Source organism: Protopterus annectens, chromosome 4.part0 (assembly GCF_019279795.1).
Source record: "Protopterus annectens isolate FY-2018-M chromosome 4.part0, PAN1.0, whole genome shotgun sequence".
NCBI classification, from domain to species: domain Eukaryota; kingdom Metazoa; phylum Chordata; order Ceratodontiformes; family Protopteridae; genus Protopterus; species Protopterus annectens.
In genome coordinates, this window is record NC_056733.1 from 237,710,647 (window position 1) to 237,734,935 (window position 24,289).

The following is a 24,289-nucleotide window of genomic DNA, read 5'->3' on the forward strand; positions in this document are numbered from 1 at the left end:
CTGCCTCCAGAGCAGGACAGTCGGGCCTCCTTTCAGGAGTGCTGGAAAGGCTTCCCAGGGAGCGTATCCCTGTCACCTTGGTTTTGCGGACCCCCTCTGCCGCCAGGGCAACGTCTTCCACTTCTGCCCCCCCCCCCCTCTGCCTCTGGAGGGGACATCACCCTGTGTGTTTGGGAAAGAACCCTGGGGTTTACGAAACCACATTTTCCCACCTTGTTGCCCTTTGGGGTATGGTCTGGATGGGGTGGAAAAACGTACTCCGACAGCAAACAGAGTCTTTCCCTCTTGCTCACACCGGGTAAGGGTCTCCTTTACTTTGGGGCCAAAGAGAGTGGCTCCATCAAATGGGGCGTTAGTAAAGGAAGACTTGAAGGCTTCCGCAAAGGAGCATAAACGCATCCAGGATTGTCTACGGAGAGCAATCGCTGAAGCCGCAGCCCTACTCGACCCTTCGGCTGCATACGAGATGAGCCTCATGGACGAGTTCACAATTGATGTAAGGGTATTGAGCTGTGCTGTAACCTTTTCCGTGACAGCAACATCTGTAGTACCCTGGAGGGTATCTCCCAACTCTTTGACTAGATCCCTCTGTAAACGTGTGAAATGTGTCAAATAGTTCAGCGATCGCATGGAAAAAGTCACTGAACTAAAAATGCGCTTCCCATACCTGTCCATAGTCCTAGAATCTCTGTTAGGCGGATGGACAGATGAGGAAGATTCAGACATCTCCTTTTTAGTGGCAGCTGCCACCACCATAGTGTCCACTGGAACTCCCTTTGTGAGGTATGCCTTGTCCTGAGGGGCCGTAATGTATTTATTAGGCATTCTAGAGACTGGCTCCACTGTGTCAGGTGTCTCCCACGCCCTTCGAGCAATCAAATCCATCAACTCATTGAAGGGCGGAGTGACCCAGGAGGAAGAAGGGCGAGCACCGAATGCCTTCAGCAAGACTGACTCATCCTCAGAAGGGGGTAGGGCTTGCCAATCACCTCTCTGTTTTAGGATCTCCAGGATGTCAGAAAAGGAGACATCCTCTGAGGGTGATTTTGGGGACCCTTCTGACTCCTCCAAGTCAGTGTCCGATGTTAAGGACTCTTGTGGAGAATCCAAGTGCCTCCTCTTACACAATCTTTTCCTCGGGACTTCCTCGGGGGGAGCATCCGATGAAGCCTCCGAGGAAGAGGGTCTCCCTCTGGGAGCGGCTGAGACACTGGTGCTCGATGCTTTTGAGTAGCCGTGGGTGCAGAAGAGGATAACGGGCCTTTATGGGAAGGAGAAGCCATCTCTGCTGAAGTGGGTGTCTGAGTCGACAACACCTTCCTCATGAGGTCGAAGGCCCCCGGGCCCCGAGTCGAGGAATCCCCCGGTTCCGAAGAAGGCGGAGGGATCCCGGAGGCGGGGGCCGAGGGCATCGACCCTGAGGACGGAGCCGAAGTGATCCGTGCCGAGGCACCGAGAGGGAGAGTCAGAACCGAAACATCGGTTCGACTCTCGGTCCCGGAACCAATGATAGATCGTCGGCTATGCGATTCCGGTAATGGATCCGTCGGAGTCGAGGTGAACGGTGCCGACCGAGAGAAAGACGGCTCCGGCACTGAGGGCTCCACGATCATCAGATCAGCCTCTCCCGGCTCCGAAGGCTGAATAGGCCTCAGAGGAGGAACAGATGGAGATAAAGGAAGGCCTTCGAGTCTCAACACCAACTGGGAGGAGACTGAGATGAGTTTGGACAAGGCCGTATTCTCCATTAACTTCTGCACCACACGATCTACATCGGTGTCAGAGAGGGGTCTGGAAGAACGAGTCGAAGGAATCGAAGATGGAGCCGACCTCAAAAGCACAGGAGGTGGAAGCTCTGTCACCGGTTCCAAGACTCGAGGCTCGGTGACGGACAGAAGTTCGACACTCGGCCCCGAAGTCTGTGGAACCGGTGAACTAACCTTAAACGAAGAGCTTGGAGCCGATGACATGGGCTCCGACGTCTTCGACTCCTTCGAGGATTTAGATGCCTGGTCTGATTTATCAAGAGCCTCTTGAAAGGCAGGCTTCAAAAGGCCTCTATCCATAAGCTTCCTGCGCCTATCTGTCATGACCCTTCCACTGAAAGAATGACAAATGGAACAGTCTTCTTGCAGATGGAGAGGGCCAAGACAGTAGACACAGGAGCTATGGTTATCTGTGACAGACATTTTCTGTCCACACTGGCACCTTTTGAACCCTGACTTTGCTTTTTCAGACATTTTTAAGGAAAAAAACAGTCAAATCAGGTAATTTTGTCAAAGCCAGTAAATATATATATATATATATATATATATATATATACTACACAATCCTGAACAACTTGAAAGACAGTCACAGCCAAAAACACTAAGGATGTTACTAACAAGTTATATTAGTGTTTTACTCAAATCCTAACAAGCCAATAGCAATCAAAAAAGCTATTATGATTCAGCGTAAATTCAGTAGAATTAGTGGGTGGGGTAGGCCCCGAGGGAAACCTAACTAAAACTCTATATACTATATATAGAAAGTTAAGAAACCCCTGACTCACGCACACACACACACACACTAATAAGGACTCAATTTCAAAATACTAAAGAATTTTCTAAGAATCCTAGAAAAAAAGTATCTTATCTGCCAGTTGGTCTGAGCTCATCGAAAATGATGCGAACGTTGCAGCGGCAAACTAGATCTGAGGTAAGGGCAGAGGGAATTGTGGGAGATAGGTTGGTCTCGAGCTTCTTCTCGATGCAGAGCTTTGCTAAGCGGCCGACTCGGAGCCGAGGATCGGCTCCGAACCCATGTGTAAGAACAAACGGCGAGATTGAACACTCTCACATCTTATATTTATCAAAAAATAAACATTGGTGTCATATCAAAATTCAAAAATGTGATCAAGACAAAGGAATTGCAGAATAAAATATATACTGCTAAACTGGACTTGCAAAAAGGTGACTGAAATAAAAGAATATTTATTGAAGAATATAATAAAACATATAGGCAGGCATTATTACATAAAACTGAATTAGCTTTAGATAAAATAAAAATATGCTACCACACAGAAGTCTTCACAGACTTGCTAAACAAAATGAATTGGTAAAAGTAGTCAAGTTAAATGTATGAGAAAAGAAAACAATGGTAATAAATCATCCGACGTTGAAGATATCTTACACAATTTCAATGATTATTTTAAAAAACTGAACTTGAAAAGTAATGCTTTAGCTGGAAAAAAAGTATGCAACTTTTGAGAATAACATTTAAAAACTATCTCCATATCAAATTAGATATTTAATGAAATAAATCACGTTAACTGAAATCAAAGAACATATTAAAACGCTTAAAATTAACAAGGCTCCTGGAATAAATGGAATTATACCAGAAATGTATACATTTTTGCCTCACCACATGTTGGTATTACTTAAAAAGCATAGGTCTAAATTCAAAATAATTGTGAAATCCTTCCACCCTGGAAATATTTAATATCCCCTATAATGAAGCAGAGCAAAGACCCTGAAAGGTGTTTGATGTATGACAGACTACATTTTTTATGTCCATTGTTACTGTTAAGTTAACAGTTTTTGTTAAAGATCTATTACATAGTGATCAGAGTGGTTTCATTCCTCATAGTAAAAACAATAATATTAAAAAAAAAAGCATCTGTTACTGATTTTGCTAATGCTAATAATAAAAAAATTAAGAGTTATTAGTTTAGATCTAGAAAAATATTTTGATAATATGAACTGGGAATACCTGTTCAGGTGTCTTGATTTTATGGTTTCCATATCAATTAATTTAATTCCTACATATATATATATATATATATATATATATATATATATATATATATATATATATATATATATATATATATATATAAATATATATATATATATATATATATATATATATATATATATAAATATACACACACACACACACACACACACACACACTATCAAATAAACTTCTTGAATAAACAATATTCACCTGAAGGCTCTAAACTGATATTTAAGCTTTCATTCTTTATTGTTAACAGAACTTCATCAGAATAACTAACAATTAAGAAGTATGTACAGTAAATGTGTTAAAAGTGGAACAATTGAGCTTACAGTAACGAATAGTATAAGGCTTAATAACAAACTACTGTAACCAATCAATATAAACCTAGTATTTGAAAAGTGCCAATAATAATAAAGCAATATGCATATACTACATGAAACATGAGGAGTCAGGGTGTAAAATAACATTTGACTGTTAAGAATGACAGTCTAGCTATACCATTTGAGAGCACACTTGATATTAACATTTTCATTTCCTGGTGTCATTTCTGCATTAAGCAGCAGTTGCTACTTTAGTTCCCTTAGTTCTAGAAACAAGTCTGTATTTCCAAAGAAACAAGTCTGTATTTCCAAAGAATGCATCAATTTGTTCCAATACAAAAAATTGGAATTTGACAAAATCTTTGCAAGATAAACTGTGCTTAGCTAAGGCATTATTGGCATTCATAGCTATAATAGGACTCAGGTGTTCTTTAATATGGTCTGAAAGTTTTCGAGAAGTTTTACCATGTGTGTGTGTGTGTGTGTGTGTGTTTGTGTGTGCGCGCAGCATATACACACACACACACACACACACACAATCACACAAACACAACAGAACAAAATAACATATTAAGTTAGGGATTGTTTTCAGGCCTTCATGTTAATAAGAGCACCAATCAAGGTTATCCTCTCTCACCTTTGCTATTTAATCTTAGTATAGTGCCATTTGTAGACTTTATAAAAAGTAATACAGGCATCAATGGATTTAAAATAAATAAAAAAGGCCCTTCTAAAACTCAATTATTTCCTGATATCATATTAACAACTGGCAGTATTAATAAATCTATTGAGGGAATGTTAAATGCCATCAGTTTATTTAAAGAAATATCAAAAAAATGAACTTTAATAAAAGTAAAATGGAAATTGCAATAGTTAATCAAAATAAATATGTTCATTATTATTATTATAATTCATAGTTTTATAAAAATGCAAAATTAAATATTTAGGAATATATACTGTTTAACTCAAATTACACATGAGAATTCTAATATTATAATAACATATATAGATATATTAATAAATGGAACATATTTTTTCCATTTGAATATAGCTTAGTTTTAACAACAAAATACTTTATTTACCTAAAATTCTATATATTATACAATCTTTTAGTTATAGTTCTTCAAATATTTTATTTAATAAATTAGATAAACTCTTACTCAAATTTTTATGGTATCACATTAAACATAAAACATCAGTAATAAATGTTATACCATGTAATGGTGGTGGTACAGAATTACTTCATCTTGAAAATATTAATTCCACTATGTTACTAAATTTAATATACTGATTAGATTGATCAGATTTTGTTGAATGGAAACCAAAGTATACATCAATCTGTGAAAATTCACAACTTAAACCAAAGCATCCAACTGCACAACAAATTCTTTGCTATAATCTAGACTGGCTAACACAGGGGTCCTCCCAAAGCTCCTTTAAGCTTCTGGAATGCCTGCTCACATACTGGGATCCACACTACCTTATCTGGCCTGCTTTTCCTTGTCAGGTCTGTGAGGGGAGCAGCTATGGTACTATAATTGGAGACAAACTTTCTATAGTACCTTGCTGTCCCTAAGAATGCCTTCACCTGCTTTTTGGTAAAAAGGGTAAGGCCACGCCTGAATGGCTTCCACTTTGGCAGGTTCTGGCCTGATCATATCACTCCCTACTCTATGTTCCAGGTAGGAGATCTCTACCATACCCACCTGACACTTACTGACTTAATGGTCAACCCTGCCCAGCACCTCCCTGACAAGCTGAAGGTGCTGTTACCAGGAATGGCTGTAGATGGCAATATCATCCAGGTAAGTAAGGGCAACGTTTCCTGCTAGGATACGATCTACCAGCTTCTGGAAAGTTGCTTGGGCATTTTTCATCCCAAAGGGCATCTTTGTGAACTCATAAAAGCTGAAATGAGTCACAAAGGCTGACCTCTCTCTCTAGTGTTGGGAGTCAAGGGCACTTGCCCGTAGCCCTTGGTAAGAGCAATAGTGGTAAGATACTTAGCCCTACCCAGCTGCTCTAGGGCTTCATCTGCCTAGACATGGGACAAGCATCTGACTCTGTGTGACTATTTAGTTTCCTGTAGTCCACACAGGACCTGGTGCTGCCATCCTTCTTTGGTACCAGTACCACTGGGAAGGCCCAGGGACTGCTGGACTCTTGGATTGCCCCCAGTTCCAAAATTTCCTGCATCCCTTCCCTCAGAGTCTGTCTGATTCTCTCAGGCACCCAATAAGAGGCCAGCTCAATAGGCCTTTGGGGTTCTGTATCCACATGGTGCTGCACCAAGTGGGTACACCCTGGCTTCCCAGTGAACATGCCCCCAAACTCTTGTAACACTGCTTGGATTTCTCAAACCTAGGTAGGGGATAGCTGCTGGGACATTTACCCCTTCCACTGAGGTGTCAGTCTAAGCCTCACCGAGGAGATTAGTCACCATATTCCCCTTAGACTCCTCCTGCCATCCACTGCAAATACTTAGCACAAAGGCCTCTCTATCATGGTAAGGTTTCATCATGTTAACATGGTACTGCTTGTGCCCCTGCTTCCTGCCTAGCAATTCTACCATGTAGTTAACATCACTGACCTTCCTTACCACTTTGAAGGGTCACTCCTAAGCTGCCTGCAGCTTACTGTGTCTGATAGGAATGAGAACCATCATCTGCTGCCCCACAGCATACTCTCTGGCTCGAGCACTCCTGTTATACCAGACCCTTTTCTGTTGTTGGGCTCCTACCAGGTTCTCCTGAGCCAATCCCACAAGTTCCCCGAGCCTTGTCCTGAGGTTTAGGACATATGCCACAACAGACTCCTTGTGGGATTCACACTCACCCTCCCACTCATTATGAAACAAATCTAGAGATCCCCTCACACTATGCCTGTACAGCAACTCAAAATGTGAGAAACCCGTGGATTCCTGGGGCACCTCTCTGTAAGCAAACAGATGGGGCAAATATTTGTCCCACTCCCTCTTAAACTGGTCTGCAAATACCTGTAGCGTGGTCATTAGTTTAGAGTTTAACTTCTCCACAATACCATTTGTCTGGGGATGGTACGGGTGGTATTTAGGTGCTTAATCCCACAGTGCTTCCACACACAAGCCAGCAGGTCTGACATGAAATTGGCACCTCTGTCAGTATTTCTTTTGGGAAACTTACCCTGCTGAAAATCTCTAACAAAGCATTTGCCACCTTTTTCTGCCTCAACAGAGGGCAGGGCCACTGCGTCAGGGTACCTAGTAGCATAATCTACTACCACTAGGTTATACTTCTTCCCTGTGAAACTTGGGGTACTCAACGGCCCCACAATATCCATAGCTACCCTCTGAAATGGCTCCTCAATCACAGGCAAAGGCATCAAAGCAGCTTTGACCCCGTCTCCTGCCTTGCCTACGTTTTGGCACTGCTCACAGGTCATCCAGTACCCTGTTATATCCCTTGCAATCCCAAGCCAATAAAAGTTCTGCATAATACATCTCTTGGTATGCTTTATGCCCATGTGTCCTGCAAAGGGAATGTCATGGGTTACCGCTAGAAGTGCCAGACTGTAGGCTCTGGGCACTACCACCTGCTGTATTCTCTCACCCTCTAGCCTTCCCTCAGGGGTCCATTCTCTATACAGTAACCCTTTGTTCCAGTATACCAAATCCCCTTTCCCTTGAGAATCAGGCACTTCCCTAGCTACCTCCCTCAAGCCTTGTAATGTAGGGCCTGAGAGCTGAGTCTGTCTCAACTCTCTCTTTGTAACCCTTCTCAGCTCCTCTTTCACAGGAAGTCTGGTGTCCTCTGACATCGGTGCCTCACTGTCAGCCTGAGTACTATGACTCACCTCTGCTCTTGCAGTCACTCTGTCCAAGGGAACATCAGTACCCACTAGCAGCTGTGGCTTACCTTCAGTCTCACTGCTACAGGGTAGCTCCCTTCCTGAAGTAGCCGCCTCACCAGTCCTGGCTTCAAATGTTCAGTCTGTCTGGGTCTCCCTCCAGGCTACCAGAACCACATGCCTGTCTCCAAGCTGGACTACATGTCACTGCATACACACAAGGTACTGCATTATCAAAATCATTCCCTATCACGACATCTGCAGGGATAGCCTCAAACAGACCTACTTGCTTGCTTCCTTTTTCACCCTCCCAGTCAAGGTGAACCCTAGCCAAAGGTATTTGGAATGTGGTACCTCTTAAAGCTCTGACTGGAGCGGACTGCCCAAGGCAGTAGTGTTCCTCTTTAACCATTGCAATCTTTACAATGGTTAGGTCAGAGGCTGTGTCTCTTAGCAGTGGACTGTTTCTTATCTACCAAGATAGGATATAACATCTTATGGTAGTTTGGTACCCTTGTTGTCTCCAGACAACTTACCACTGGCATACTGTTATTCTCACTTGCTGGCTCCCCTACCTTTTGTTCCTCACCTTGCCTCTTTGGATATCTATATGCTACATGGCCCCACTGGTTACATTTAAAACATTTAACCCTTGATCATGGCCGTGTACCTGAACTAGTGGCTTCCCCTGTTATTGGTGGACTCTGTTGGGGCAGTTTAGGCTGCCCACCATGGGTTCCATTATACCCATGCGCAGTAACAGTTATCGCTTTCCTGTGCAGTGATGCCCTGCTTGCTAGGTACTGGTCTCCTTTTTTCCCCAACTCATCTGCAATATTGCATTCCCTATCTGCCAACTAGATTCTCACATCCTCAGGCAAAGTGCTAAGGGTGAGTTCCCTCACCAAAAGGTCTGCCAGCCCTTCAAAAGTGGTGACCTGACACCCACTCATCCACCTATGAAAATAAGTGGGTAACTCAGCAATATAATCATACACACTTTCATCTGCCTAGCGTCTATGCTCACAAAACTTTTTTTATAGGATTCAGGTGTTAACTTAAACGCTCTAACCAAGTAAAGACATTTTTTTTATAGTCCAGACAATCAATATCAGACAAACTGCAGTTACAGCTTTACCATGGAGTAAGGGGCTCAGGAACTGTACCAACAGCCCTTGGTCAACATTACACTGTTCACATACCCTTTCAAACATATGAATAAAACTATCAAAATTATCACCCTCTGTAAATTGTGGAAGAAATTTACTTACCTTTATTGATTCTGGGGTTCAGTTACTCCCTTCCCCATTACCTCCACAACCCTGGCGAAGAGTCAGCATTTCCTTTTCATATTGCTCTGCCTCTAATTTTCTTCAACTTCCAAATACCACAGTCTCTCTGCCAATTCTGTTTCGACCTACAAATGCCGCAGTCTCTCTGAAGATTCTATTTCCAAACGTCTGGCCTCCAGTTCGAGTCTCCAACCCCAGACTGATTTTTAAGTCATATGACACAAAGCTGAACAGTCCATTTTCTGAGAGTTGTACATCCCCAAGGCCAGTCTGGCTGTATTCCTGGTTACTGGTCTGTGATGCAGCTGTGATTAAGATTGCAATAATTTCCACTTTAGTTAGGTTGGCATGTTCCAGTCCTTTGGCTTGGTAGACCTCAAGCCTAATTGCTCCTTGTCAGCTTGCCATAATATTATGGTGACATCCTTGACTGCTCTTCCTGACTAACTACACTAACAAAATATAAATAAAACTATTGTGATATGAAACTCTGAATGTCTAACACGTGGCTGCTTGAGAATACAAACACCCTCTTTAGTAACCACTTTTTACAGGTTACAGAAGTTCAATATCCACACCACTGAGTCCCAATATGTGATGTGGTGATCCCACCACTGCCACCAATACATATGTGATGACACTCCACTGGACCAGTAATCAAGAATCCTTAATCCTCACCACTGGAACCTGTGGGGGGACGTTCATTGGGAAGATAACAGATACACAGACAGTATTTCCAGATGCAGCTCTCTGCATCAAGTGCAATTTCCCTTAACAGCACAGAGATCACAGTCAGTCCAGGGTTGGTTTCTCCATCTTTCTCCAGATCCCCAATAAGTCTTCCCACTGGCACAGCTATAGAGCCGAGATCTCAGCTGAGTGACCAAGCCAAGACCTCCAGCACCCTCTTTGTCCAACCAGTGGTTTGTGTCCCCGCCTAAGTAGCTGACACACACACACACACACACACACACACACACACACACACACACACACACTCTCTCTCTCTCTAAGGTTTGATTTACACACACACACACACACACACACACACACACACACCTGGGAAAGGCTGGCTATGCCCCCTTCTGTCCAGACTAAAGGTAGTTTCCATTGCCACCAGTCACTCCTTATCAGCTACTTTAGGGCCTTTAACAAAGGGTGTCCAATTTTACTGTGTAATATTAATATGTAATATTGCCAAGTGCAAGGCTATTAGGAGTGGCCCACACAGTGTCACCAAATAAATATGCAAGTACTCTCAAAACTTAAATATCTCTATATAGATCAGCCACAAAGAAAGATTTAAATATATGTAATAATAAATGATAAAAGAACAAGTAAATACTCAGCATATATTCACAGCTACATCAGAGTTCAAAACCATAGGAAATATTTAAAACAACACTGCAGTACAGGCTCATACAAATAAAGAAAAACAAAATCTAAACTAAGCTTCACTATACTCCTGACTGAATCTAAGAGAGTTACTATACCCTAATAACTTACTTAGAGCAAGGCAGATGATGTGGTGAATGATTCTTCTTCTTCTTCTTGTTAGGCCCAAGACTGAATACAGAATGCTCTGTCTCACTAAGAGACTTCTCAAAATAATATCTAAAATATTACTGCTGGGATAGCTTGCAGAATGACAATTTCTGGTCATCTGACTTCTAGTTATCATGCAAAACTCCCACAGGACTTGGCGCCTACCTGTAAAAATACATACACAAGGGTTTTGGCTCAGATCTTTGGCAGGTGCTGGAAGTTGTAAAAATTGCATACCTCATGCTTCCAGAGCAGTGTTTAGGTTCACCCCAAAGACAATACAGAAATCTTCCTAGTACAGACTGTGTTCCAGCTGCATTGAAACTTGCAAGATAGCATCTTTATGGCCTAGCCTATAAAGTGATTTAATTTCAGATATTTTATAAAGTTTGCTGGACTGAGGTTAACCCTTCACTTTCCTCTGTTAAAACATATACATTTAAACAGTTACAAGAGTGTTCTAAAGGCACATAGAATGAGACCTCATATAAACATCAATTTCTCTTATTTTTAGCTTATTTATGTTATTATTTAGCTTATTTATGCAATTACTCCATCAAGGGGAAGGCCTTTATCAATGCAACTGTTTAAGCAGGAGAAGAAGAGGCTTAGCAAACAGCTTTTACAGTGGGGTTTGTCAAAGGAGGATTACAGCGAAATTTAACTAGCTCAACTAACTGAAGTTTTTTTTTTCCAAAAAGCCCCCAATGCAGAAGCATTTGCACTGGAAGTAGCACCAGTTTTAAAGGAAAAGGTCACTATTTATGGACTTACTTAACAAGAGGAGATGATATATATATGAAGATGTGCAAGACGTGTCCATATATATGAAGACAAGCTTAAGGGTATTTGGGCCCCTAGTAGAATGGTTAATTATTTGTACAAGGAAGGTAGCATTTATAATGTCAAGAAAAAAGTGGGCATGCCAGTCTTTGGCAGTGTAGGTTAACTAGTTTATTGACGGGATAGCTGATCCCCAGTAGAAAGGTATTAGGTTTAATAGGGATTTCAATTAAAGTTTTAAAATAGCTATCATTGTCAGAATGAAGTATAGGGGATGTTCTACATCTAAGATGTGAAGTAGTAACTAATCTTGGTTTAGGGTAATTTCAAAGGTTGTTGCAAGGCTAATGATCACTAGGGTGCTTACAAGCCTGGCGCACACTCCAAACCACTTGGGTCCAGAGTAGCATGGCCATCTAAACGATGGGGACACGTTAGTAGGGAGGTAACTACGGATTTGTAGGGGGTGTTATAATTCTTTTTTTAATGACTGTGAAAAGGAATATTTGTTGACAACTAATATCACGTGGATATTAAGTTCAAAAACAGACTGTCAAAGATTCTGGATGCAAACACATTATTAGAATAGTATCATGATTCAAAAGATTCAAAGAAACTTTATTGTCATTTAGGACTAGACAAGTGCAACCTAAACGAAATTACAAATGTCAGCTCACGAGAGAAATGCAGTGCAAATAACACAGATACAGCGGTATCAAAAAATAACATAAGAAAGAAAATAACACGTATGACATGCAAGAGGTAATTCACATTACATAAAAACATTCAATACCCATTATCCAGTGATAAATAATAAATACCCACCACCAAACCCCTACACTGTTAAGATAGAGAATAAATAGAGACTAGTGAATAGCAACTGTTTAGTTACTATATTGCACTTGTTAACCTTAGACGTGACTCAGTATAGCCATCACATTGCATAATAGTAATGCTGGCAGTAATTGCTCAGAGCAGCAGGATTAAATGAAAAAAAGTGGCTTCAAGGTATCAGGTATTGTGGTTGGTGTCCGTACTAATAAGTCTCACAACTGTAGGATATAAACTGTTCCTGAATCTGGTAGTCCTACAGCAGAAGCTGCAGTACCTCCTTCCAGATGCAAGTTGTGAGAACCAGTTGTGGGCCGGATATGTCAAATCAGCAAGTATTTTATATGTTCTCTTTCTTGCTCTTGTAAAGAAAAGCTCCTGAATAGAAGAGAGGTTTGTGCCCAAGATTTCCTCAGCCACCCTCACTACCCTCTGCAGTTTATTCTTCTCAGCAACTGTGCATTGCTGAACCATGCTATGAAGTTGCTAGTGAGGATGCTCTCAATAGCTCCTCTGTAAAAAGTGGCAGGAACAGACAGTAGGAGCCTGACTATGTTGAGCTTTCTTAGGAGGAGAAGCCTCTGTTGAGCCTTCTTGACTATATGGTTGGTGTTAGCAGCCCAGGAGAGGTTATCAGAGATGTGAAGGTCCAGGAACTTGGTTGTTTTGATTTTCTCTACTACCTCCCCTTTGATAGTGAGTGGTTGGTGAACTGTAGCCTTTCTCCTGAATTCCATAATTATTTCTTTGGTCTTATTAACATTCAGGTCCAGATTGGGTAGTTTGCCTAAGAATAATTCCTAACTGTTACTCGTTTAGCTGGATTTTCCAGGTTAATTTTTACTTTAAAGGAGAAGGCTTTGTGATCCGACCTGACTACTGAGGATGGGACATGGGGGATGCAATGCTATCCCATGTTGGTGAGTATCAGATCCATAATGTTTGATCCTCTGGTTGGAGTGTGCACTATCTGTTCCACAGTCTTTGTGTTAGTAAAGTCCAGGAAGTTTTGTGGCTGTGAGTTTGAGGCAGTGTAAGTTTCCCTGTCTATGGAGGGGAAGTTAAAGTCGCCCATAAATAGAGTGTTTGTTTGGATGGTGAGTGCCTCTAGTACATTTGTTTAAAGACCTGAGACTCTAGGAGCATAGATGGTGACTTGTAGCTAGCCATGATATGCTGAGGGACTTTATGGTGACTTGTACATGCATGAGTTCCACGGTATCATCCTGTTTAACTCAAATGGAGGTATGCTTGTTGCTAATGTAGACTGAGACACCTCCATTTGAACATTTAAGAGTCCAAATCTGAAATCCTGAGGAATTTGTTGTGAGGTGATGTTATCCATGCTGAATACTGATATTCTCCCTACAACTACCAGTAGGACTGAAGGCATGATAGGCACTAAACCCCAAGAATATCTGTAGAGATTTCATTGTTTTGCAAACATATCTCTACAACTATATATAGAAAGGTGATCAAGTTGCAAGTTGTTTAGTCTCTTGGTGTTGACTAGAGACACTTTAATGTGCTCCATATTAGAATTTGCTAGGTTGGAATACCCAGCCGATATACGCTGCTTAAAAAAAGGCACAATAGGGGGCAACAAAAACTTTAGCCAGACCACAAAAATCTTGGTAGAAGAAGTCTAGACCATCCCTAGCAAAGCAGGAAGGTTTGCCAGCCATTTTGCCCAGAACTGACACATACCAGATTCTCCTAGAAAAACACCAGCTATGCAATCAATTGTTAAAGCCAGTTACCTTGGGTCTGAATTTCAGTATTATCCTGGGTAACGGCAAAATACCACTCAAGATAAATATCTATCCTGCGTTGGACAAATATTTAGCAAGCTCAGTCATATCCTTCTGCATGTCCCTCTGTGTAGAATGCCTAAGGTGATTCACCTCAATATGTATCACTAACCAGGTCAATGCCAGGATGGAGCGATTTAAGAGCACTTGTTACATTCCAAACACTGGGTCAAGAAAGACAGCTGTGACACTATTCTTATTTAGACAGCTGATGGTGGTGTCTGTAGGCCTAACAACAGAGTTAATTATTACTATATTACTGTGGCTGATGCAGTCTTAGTGAGCTTTAAGAATTTGCACCCTTCATCCTTGTAACTTTTAGAGGTACGTATAATGGCTGTAGATGTGAATGGGAACGTGGGTGTGTTGCTGTGTGAATTAACAACTGAGGTTTTTTGGTCCTTAGTCTGAGAGGCTTAGGCAGTATTCTTTTAACCTCAGTATAAGTTGGTACAGTTGAGGTGCTCTGTGCTGTAGGAATGCATGTGTATCTTGTGCTTACTGAATGTGTTTTGCATTAATTCGACACATTTAATCACATTAAAAAATAAATTAATTAATTAATTAATTGACAAAAGCACCTACAGTTAACATTCACTTGATTATACACAAAAATCACAGTGTACAAATAAGTAGATATATTTATGTTTTGTGTATAAACAGAATGAGCTAACAGTATACAATAATAATATACAAAATCATGACAAAGGATACATGGGAGAGATGCTAGTGAATGATGCAGATCTACAGAACTTTAGTACATTTTTTATCATGGTCATTGACATAATTACAGTTCCATGCAACTTTTAGGTGGTCCCCAAGTTGCATTCTGAATTGATCAAAATCATTAAGACTTTATGTCTTGTGGCATTCCATCTTGCAGGTGTATTTTCTGAAAAAAAGCTCTTTATATAATTCCTAAAAAGAACAGTAGTCTGATTAAAAGGGTGCAAGCTTGGTTACACCAAGAACAGGACAAACTTTTTTTGTTTTAGTTTAAAGGTAGACAGCAATCTGAGTTATTTAAACAGCTTTAACTGGCAGCCAGATTGCTTTATCTAGTGTCAGTGATGCTATCTACTATAGGGCAGGTGGATTAAGCATAATATTGTACTTTCAGCTACCTGTAATAAGGCTGTGGCTTGAGTTTAATGCAATAAATGGTGATGCATACTCCACCGTCATCTGCATTTAATATTGTGGTACCAATGCAGCCGATAGAAAAACTGGCACATTTAGGAATCACTAAACATCTCTGTAACTGGATCCTGGACTTCCTGAATGAGAGACCGCAGAGGGTGTGTTCAGGTAAGAACATATCAAAGTGCATCACAATTAACAGTGGGGTTCCACAGGGATGTGTTTTCAGCCCACTGTTATTCACCATCCTTACCCACGACTGCTATGCTAAGCATAAGTCCAACCATATCATCAAGTTTGCTGATAACACTACAGTCGTGGGGCTCGTCACAAAGGAGGATGAAAGGGCGTACAGAGAGGAGGTGGCATCTCTGATCAGTTGGTGCGAGGGGAACAGCCTTGATCTGAATGTAAGCAAGCCAAAGAGATTATCATTGACTTCAGGAAAAGGAGAACAGACCATCCAGTACTCAGGATCAATGGTGAGAGTGTGAAGAGGGTTAAGAGTATGAAATTCCTGGATGTACACATATCTGAGGATCTCTCGTGATCAGGAAACACCAGCCAACTGGTCAAGAAAGCGCACCAACGCCTCCACTTTTTAAGAAGGCTGAAAAAAGCTAAGCTTCCTCCTCATATTCTGTCCACCTTCTATAGATGTGCAATAGAGAGCATTCTCACCTGCAACTTCACAGTGTGGTTTGGAAGCTGCACAGAAAGGAAGGCACTACAAAGAGTGGAGAGGGTTGCAAATAAGGTAACAGGTTCCAGTCTTCCATCGATACTATATCTTTATTCTGCAAGAAGCATCCAAAAGGCCACCAAAATACAGGACAAAACACATCCTGCGGATGGACTGTTTAAGCATCTGGCATCGGGCAGGAGATATAGCAGTATCCATTGCAGGACTACAAGATTAAGTAACAATTTCTACCTTACAGTGATTAGACTTTTGAACTCGGGCACTAGTCCCAGGGGTCTGGACACATAAGTCAATTTTTATTTATTTGTGCAATATATACTTACACATATTGTCCACGGTGGTGGTGCTGCGGTAGCGTTGTCGCCTCACAATAAGACGCTGTCCAGTTCGATTCTCAGCTAGAGCGTCTTCTGCGTGGAGACATGCGTGAATGGGAGTACCTTCGTTGAAGGCTGTGCGTCAGGGCTGGTAACTCGGCATGTAAAAATCAACTACCAATCATTAGTGGACCAGAGTTCCACTGTGGCAACCCCTAACCGGGAAAAGCCAAAAGACACAACAACAACAACAACATACTTACACATATTCCAAGTAAGTGCAATATTTATTATATCCATAGTCAGTATTATTTAACTCACTCAAGTGCAATATTAGACAAATAACTTAGACATTTTAATCTGTAGTGTGCTTTGTATTACTCTAAATGGGGCAGTTAATTTAACTCAGGGGAGGATATTCCTTTCATTTATGAGTGTTGGTAAAAGTCTCTACTCTTTCTTGATGTACTGAGAGAAGTATTATATTGGCTAGTTATGTTTATTCCTCTACTTGTATTTGTTGTTTCACTTTCCTTTGTAATCTCAATAATTGAGCTGATGCACTAAATTTCATTTAGGCTACACGTGTAGTTCTAAATGACAATACAGTTTATTTTGACTTTGACACAGTCTTGGGATTAACACATTGATTGCAACAGCTTGTCTAGCTTTGCTGGTGAGTAGACTTGAGATTCTACAATATATTTTAAGTTGATTTGGAAATTTTATCTATTAAATTCTCTGAGTGGTATTGGAAAGATAGGTGCACTGACTAATGGAAGTGGGGATTTCACTACCAGATCTTTCACTAACAGATTTTGTGCTGGAGTCAGGTCATTAAGCAGTCCCTGAAAGCATTACTGTTCTCATTCATCAACAGAGAGATTAATTACTGTTGTCTAACCAGTTACAGATTAAGCAGAAATTATTCGAAATGCCTCCCCCAACATCTGGTTGAACTCTGCATTTTTCACAATTTTATCTGCATGAAGAATGCAATTGCTATTAGGTTAGATTACCTGCAGCAGGGAAGGGATGTGGATTGGGATACCTGCATCAGGACGGGATATGTTCCTGGATACATGCAGCAGAGAAGGGACATTGCCCAGGATACATGGTGTAGGGAAATGACACATCCCAGGATACAAGGAACGGGAGGGAAAGTCTTGGAACATGCATAATAAGGAAAGGACAGACTCAGGCATACAGGAAGGAACACAGCCTGAGATACATAGCACTGAATATATACAACTGGAAAAGGATTTAGCATGAGATGCACACAGCAGGAAGGAATACAGCTTGGGATATATTTGGCAGAGAAAGGCTATGACCGTAGATAAAAGTAGCAGAGAAAGGACATGACCTGAGACTTATGTACTAGGAAAGGGGCATGACCCAAGATGCAAGCGGCAGAGAAGGAAAGAGGCTTGAGATGCACACAGCATAGAAGGAATGTGGCTGTTGATACACTCAGTAGGAAAGAGGCACTGATTTGATACACTGATACATACAGCAGAGAAGGGTTGTAGTAATCAAGTAGCAATGAAGGGCGGAACGCAACCTACGGTAGACACAGTGGGGGAAATGGGTGTGGTCTCACCTACAGAGGAAAGGGAAAGGACAAGACCTTGGATGCAAGCAATAGGGGTGAGAGGTACCCTTGGATATAGTGGAATTAATCAGATGGCAACAGTAGGACAAATATGGAATTAAAAAGTAATGAAAGTTCAAAATAATATTAAATGACAATGCAGACATGAAAGTGAAATAATGCTAAGCAGCTTTATTTTGGACATTCCTACCTGCCCAGCCTCTCGAGAGTCAGCTGATGTTCTTTAACTCTCTGCTGGTACTGCTGCTGCAGTTCCTCCCTTGCTTTCGTTTCCATGGAAACAGCATTCTGAAGTTTGTCAATCTGGATTCTCAGGTCACTAATTTCATTCTGTCTTGTGCTTTCTACCATCTTCAGCTGGCTGAACATTAAATCATAGCGTTCAAGTTCTCTGTCTCTTTCCTCCAGCACCTTAAGATTATATTTAAAGTCTTCTTTTAGTTGTGCCATTTTTTCCTGCTGCTCTCCAACTTGCAGCTTTGCTTCTTGAAGAGCGGTCTCCAGCATTCTGACTCTGCATTTCTGAAGATCCTTCCATTCACGCTCTTTGCGAGCAAGCAGATCGTCCAGGTCTTCCTTTTCATGATGCATTTTGTAAAAGGGGTCTTTATCTGAAAGGAAGAAAACAAGAAACAATGCAATTCAGTTATTTCCAGAGGGAAGAAATTATAAACTGCCAAAAACTAATATATGAAAATAAACAGCAGTTAACAACTATCAGCAAGAAAAACATGCTGCACTTAGGTTCACAGTACATTGTAACCATGTCTAAATTGGCACACTTTCTGAAAATTAATATATGGAAAGATGAAATGCCAAACTTTGGAACATATAAAAATAACATGAAAAATGCATATGGTCATCCCTCAACTCAAAATGATTAACAACAAAGGGTGAATCAGTGGTACAACTGCTAACATGCTTCCCCACATCACTTGTTCTCTGTTTTGGTTCCAAGCAAGAGTGCCTTGATTTGTGAAGTTTGCTGCTTGTTTGTCCCCTGATGTGGTGTGTGTGTGTGTGTGTGTGTGTGTGTGTTTGCATTTGAGTGAGTGTGTGTGTGTGTGTGTGTGTGTGTGTGTGTGTGTGTGTGTGTGTGTGTGTGTGTGTGTGTGTGTTGCAATAGACTGGCATCCTGTCCAGAATTGTGCTTTACACTTGCTGTGATACACTCTAGCTTCCATGCAAACTAGAACAGGAGAAAGTGGGCAACAGAAAATAAATGAAGTTTTAAACCTGAAGAAGACAGTGATTAGACCCTGTCAGCCTAAACCAGAAGGTACATACAGTATCTCTGCTTTGCATCAGTCTTTATTTACAAAGTTGTAAAACACTACCTATTCTACCACATTAAATCTTTAAAACCCTTACATGTAATGATTAATACCAAACTTGTTCTTTATGGCACATTAACTATATTTTATTGGTATCTTTAGCCAGTTCATTTGGAGTTAATGGTGTCACAGTCATTGGCTCATTTCAGTTTCAAAAAATTGTTCTTTAAGCTATAAGCCATATGCAGTAAAACATGACAGAAATCAAACTCGGAATCCTGGCCAAGAAATAATCTAGAAGGTTAATGGTAAGCAAAACTGTAAGCCATACCAGTCATGAAAGAGGAAAATGCTGATCTTCATACACTCCCACATACTTTCAGCCATGTCAAACATTAAAAAGCTTCTGATTACACTAGAACTGCAACAAAGGTAGCAACTTCTTATCCATGTAAGATATGCAAGATATTTGCAAGATATTATGCAATAATTTAACCACAAACCAAAAAATATACTGAAAAGCAGCCACAGACAAGTAGAAAAAACAGTGAATAGTTTAAATAGTTTTAATACCTGTAGCACCTCGGCAAAGATGCCTCCAAGGAGTACAATACAAAATGCAAAACAGAATTTATAATCAAATTTAGAATCATCACATAATAGAGTGACACCCTGACTCCATGTACAAAAATGGGAAAAAGGGGTTGAGGAAGGATGGATGGATATTTCCAGTTACATTCATTGTTCAAACCTCCTGGTGTTAAGGTTCCATACTAAGGAACCAAATCACCTACATTCAACACAATTTGTTCTAAAATGGATGCCTTTATGCTGGCCATTGACACCAGAAATATAGGGAAGGTTATATCTAAAAAAAGGAAACTTTTCAGATCACCACTATCTACTCTACTGAATGGGCTTGTCAACAACCAAACTCAAATTATTACGTTTTGATAAACTTTTGCAAAGGGTTTCCATCACACGTTCACTACTATGAACCACTACCTATAAACATCCCTGCTGTATATTGCATTTCTCTATCAAAATCATCATCCAAATTACAAAGTTTACAGAGACGCAAAAACTCCCCATAAGGTAACGAGGAGATGAGATAGGGGAGGGTGACAACTATTACCTTGCAAAAACATACCCCCCCTCCATTTTCCATTTTACCAACATCCAATCCTATTAAATTAATATCTAAAAAAGTTACCGGTTTACTCAAATGAAGGCCATCAAACTTAAAATTAAATCTGTTGTTTTGTAGACCATGTACAAAATCATCAACTCTGTTCTTACCCCCCTTACAAATAAAAATTACATCATTAAAGTACCAATACTAACTCACAACATGGCCCCTGAAGAAGCTAGTCTGACACACATATTCCAGCTCAAACATGGCTGCAGATTCGCATACATGGGGCAAGAGGTGCCCTCATGGCCGTCCCTTAGATTTGGTGAAAAATGTCATCATCAAAAATAAAAAAATTATTCTCAAGACAAAACTTAACCATTTCTATAATATAATGTGAAAGGGTGCTGTCACCTAGAAAATAATATAAAGATTGAATCCCATGGGTATGTTGGATGGACGTATAGAAACTCTACATCCAACGACAACCAATACACAATTCTCATTCCATTCAATAACTGAAATTTTATCCAAAAACTCCTGTGTATCTTTAATATACAAAGGAATTTTTTAACAAAAGAAATAAATATTCATGCAATAACAATCCAGGTCTACATTATGATATTGCATGCTCAGAAGCACGAACAACACATAATTGACCCCATGTAAGCGAAAGCTTACAACGTTGAAACCCCAGGACAGCAATTTTTTTCCCAAGAAAAAAAAACTATAAAACATTACATAATGTGGGGGGCTGTGCCCCCCACACCCCCTTACTTAAATATACCAACTCCGAGATCGCACTACAGTGCCAAAAAGGCAAAGTAGGGAAAGCGGCCATACAAATTCTTTCCCAGGGAAAGAATTCGCTGAAAACCCGCTTTGCTATTTTGGCTTTTCGCGCTTTTCAGTTTGACAAAGACGCATTCGACAACCTGCATCTGTAACAGCTTAATCGGGAGCCGAACAATCCAATATTATGAAGAAAGTATCTACAAGCAGAAAATATGGGATGACCAACTAAATTATCTAAACATTTGTAGATTTTTGTTAAACAATCAAACGTTGCTAAACCACACCCATATACTGCAAACCTTTTGCCAATATCAGTCTTATCAAAATAACCAAATCTCAAACCTTTATTCAGTAAAAACTGATACAGATACAGTGCATCATTATAACATGAGATATTACACCTCTCATAAACCAAAGTATCATTCAAATGGTCATAACACATGTTAACATATTGCTTATAGTTCAAAAAAAAAAGTTATGTACTCACCATAACGTTCCATGTTTGTGTCCATCTCGCCCTTCATTCATAGGATTGGCAAAAAGATCACAGCACAGCTGGTCCCATTTGTGGAAGATCTCTTCCGCTATGTTCTGATTTAGAGACCACTCGTGAGGCATCAATATTGCCCTGCTGAGCTTGTCGGCTATCACATTCGACTTCCCAGGATGTGCGTTGCTACTAGAAAGCATTGGGAAGAAACTGTCCACTGCCAAACTCTCGGAGCCTCTCAACAAAGTGGGTGTGATCTGGTTCCTCCCTGTTTGTTTATATACCATACCAATGAAATACTGTAACTGGATTGCAATCGTCCCTAGAGGGAGAGAGTTGTGGAGTGCTTGCAATGCCAGAAGTACTGCTCTCATCTCTAGAACACTTATGTGCAAATGGGCCTCGTGTTCTTGCCATATACCTTGGACTGTCTTTCCTAGGTAATGCCCCCCACCCTATCTGGGAAGCATCCATGGTCACAGTAGCAACAGGCTGATGTGGAACGAATGGTCTCCCGATGGTTAACTTGTTGGATTGGATCCTCCAACACAGATCCTTCTTGCAACATTCTGTTATTATGATTAGGTGAGACAGAGGGAGTTCCTGAAGTGACCACTAGGAGAATAGTAACCACTGTAAAATTTTCATATGCATCCTGGCTAAAGGAACAAGGGTTATAGTTGAGGCCATGGTTCCCAGCAGTTTGAACACTACATTTGCCTTGACTTTGTGATTGGGAAGAAGGAACAATATCTGTTGTTTGAGCTTCGCAATTCTGTTGGTGGGAAGGCAAGCCATCATTGAAACAGTGTCTATTTCTGTGCCTAATATGTTGACGGGGCAACAAGGCAGATTTTTGCAAGTTTACTGTAATAGCTAGCAGAGCACAAATTTGTAGGGTCCTGTTTCTGGCCAGTTGAAGTAGATGCTTGGTGGTGACAGTTAGGAGCCAGTCATCCAGGTACAGAAACACTCGGCATCCAAGACGTCTCAAGTGAGCCGTTACTACTGCCATGCATTTGGTGAACACTCTGGGGGCTGTAGTGAGACCAAAGGGCTGAGCACAAAACTGATAGTGACTGGCTCCCAGCCGGAAGCGTATGTGACTCCTCAATGCTCTGTCCATTTTTATATGGTAGTACGCATCTTGGAGGTCTATAAAGCACATATAATTGTCTTTCCCTAAAAAGGGAAGTATCGACTGCAGTGTCACCATTCAGAACTTGGATTTTTTGACTGATTTGTTTAGTTTGCTGAGATCCAATATGGGCCTTCAGTCCCCTGTTCTTTTTGGTACTAAAAAGAATCTCGAGTAAGTTCCGAATCCTATTTGGCCTGCAGGGATGGTTTGGATGACTCTTTTGTTTAGCAACTTTTGGATTTCTATAGATGCTTGATCCCTGATAATGGGTGGAACATCCGTGATTGTTCTGGTTCGAGGAGGGGGGGGGGGTAAGAAAAGGGTATGGAGTATTCTCTGGATATTATATTTTGTACCCAAACCAGGAAAGATAAAACAACAATTATTGCAACCAGTGTGCCTCCAGAAGAATGTGAGATGACTCCAAAATTGGATAAAAACATCCTTTATTGAATAAGTACTGCAAGATACGGAAAATAATAAACTCAGTAAAACAAAGTGATTTTTGTCACACCAATGGTGAGATTTCTTTTGGCAAAACAAATCATTCACAATTCCAGTATTTAAATACATTCCTTAGCTTAATCAAGTTTCTGCCAGCCAATAAAACTAGGGGATTTGACATTCCTCACTATTAATGAATGGAAACCTTCTCACTAAATTAACACTATGTTGGACTCACATCACTTATTCTTACAAATGTCCCAACAATGAAGGAGAAGTAAACTCCAAGAGTTGTTATTTATCAAGATCAATAAAAGAACCACCAATTAAAAGCTTAATGCATACAATAGTCCTTCTTTGTGTAAAAGTGATTCGCTGTTTTGACCCCAAATAGCACAACCTACGTCCATAAGTGGGTTAAAAAAGCCATGAAACTAAAACCATATCACATCATCAAGTTAAAAATCTGTATATCAATGCATTCATTACAATAAAAAAAAATATTAAAAACAAGTAATAAATAAATGCGATAAAATACATTTCTTACATGACGGAACATCATAACAGGTGTTAATAGTTAAATAGATTTTGTATTTTGTGTATGGGTGCTCTTCCCTTTTGAGCATCCCACAGACTAAAATTCATTGTTAAAATATGTAATATAAGCATTAGATATGTGAAACTGTTGTGTCTTTCGGCTTTTTTTTTTAGGGGTCGCCACAGCGGAACTCTGGTCCGCTAATGATTGGCAGTAGATTTTTACGTGCCAAGTTGCCGGCCCTGACGCACAACCTTCAACAAAGGTACGCCGATTCACGCATGTCTCCACACAGAAGACGCTCTAGCTGAGAACTGAACAGGACAACGGTCTTACTGTGAGGCAAAAACGCTACCGCAGCACCACCACCACAGTCCCATTAGATATGTGAAATTAATAATCAAATAGTTGTAAATAAAAAGATGCACCTTAATTTATGTAAGCCTCATTATATACAGGTTCAGTCAATTGTAAGTTATTACACACCCCTAACCATTACCTCAATATGTGCGATGA

The 24,289-nt window shown here is 40.6% G+C and overlaps 1 protein-coding gene across 1 annotated transcript in view; it reads right to left on the reverse strand.

Moving 5' to 3' along the window:
* The window catches only part of CCDC57 (coiled-coil domain containing 57), a 3,049,962-nt gene that overhangs the window by 2,898,782 nt on the left and 126,891 nt on the right, over positions 1-24,289 (reverse strand). The window contains exon 2 of the mRNA XM_044069731.1: positions 18,150-18,570. Within this exon, the coding sequence (XP_043925666.1) occupies positions 18,150-18,570 (421 nt within the window). The remainder of the gene's footprint in view (positions 1-18,149; positions 18,571-24,289) is intronic.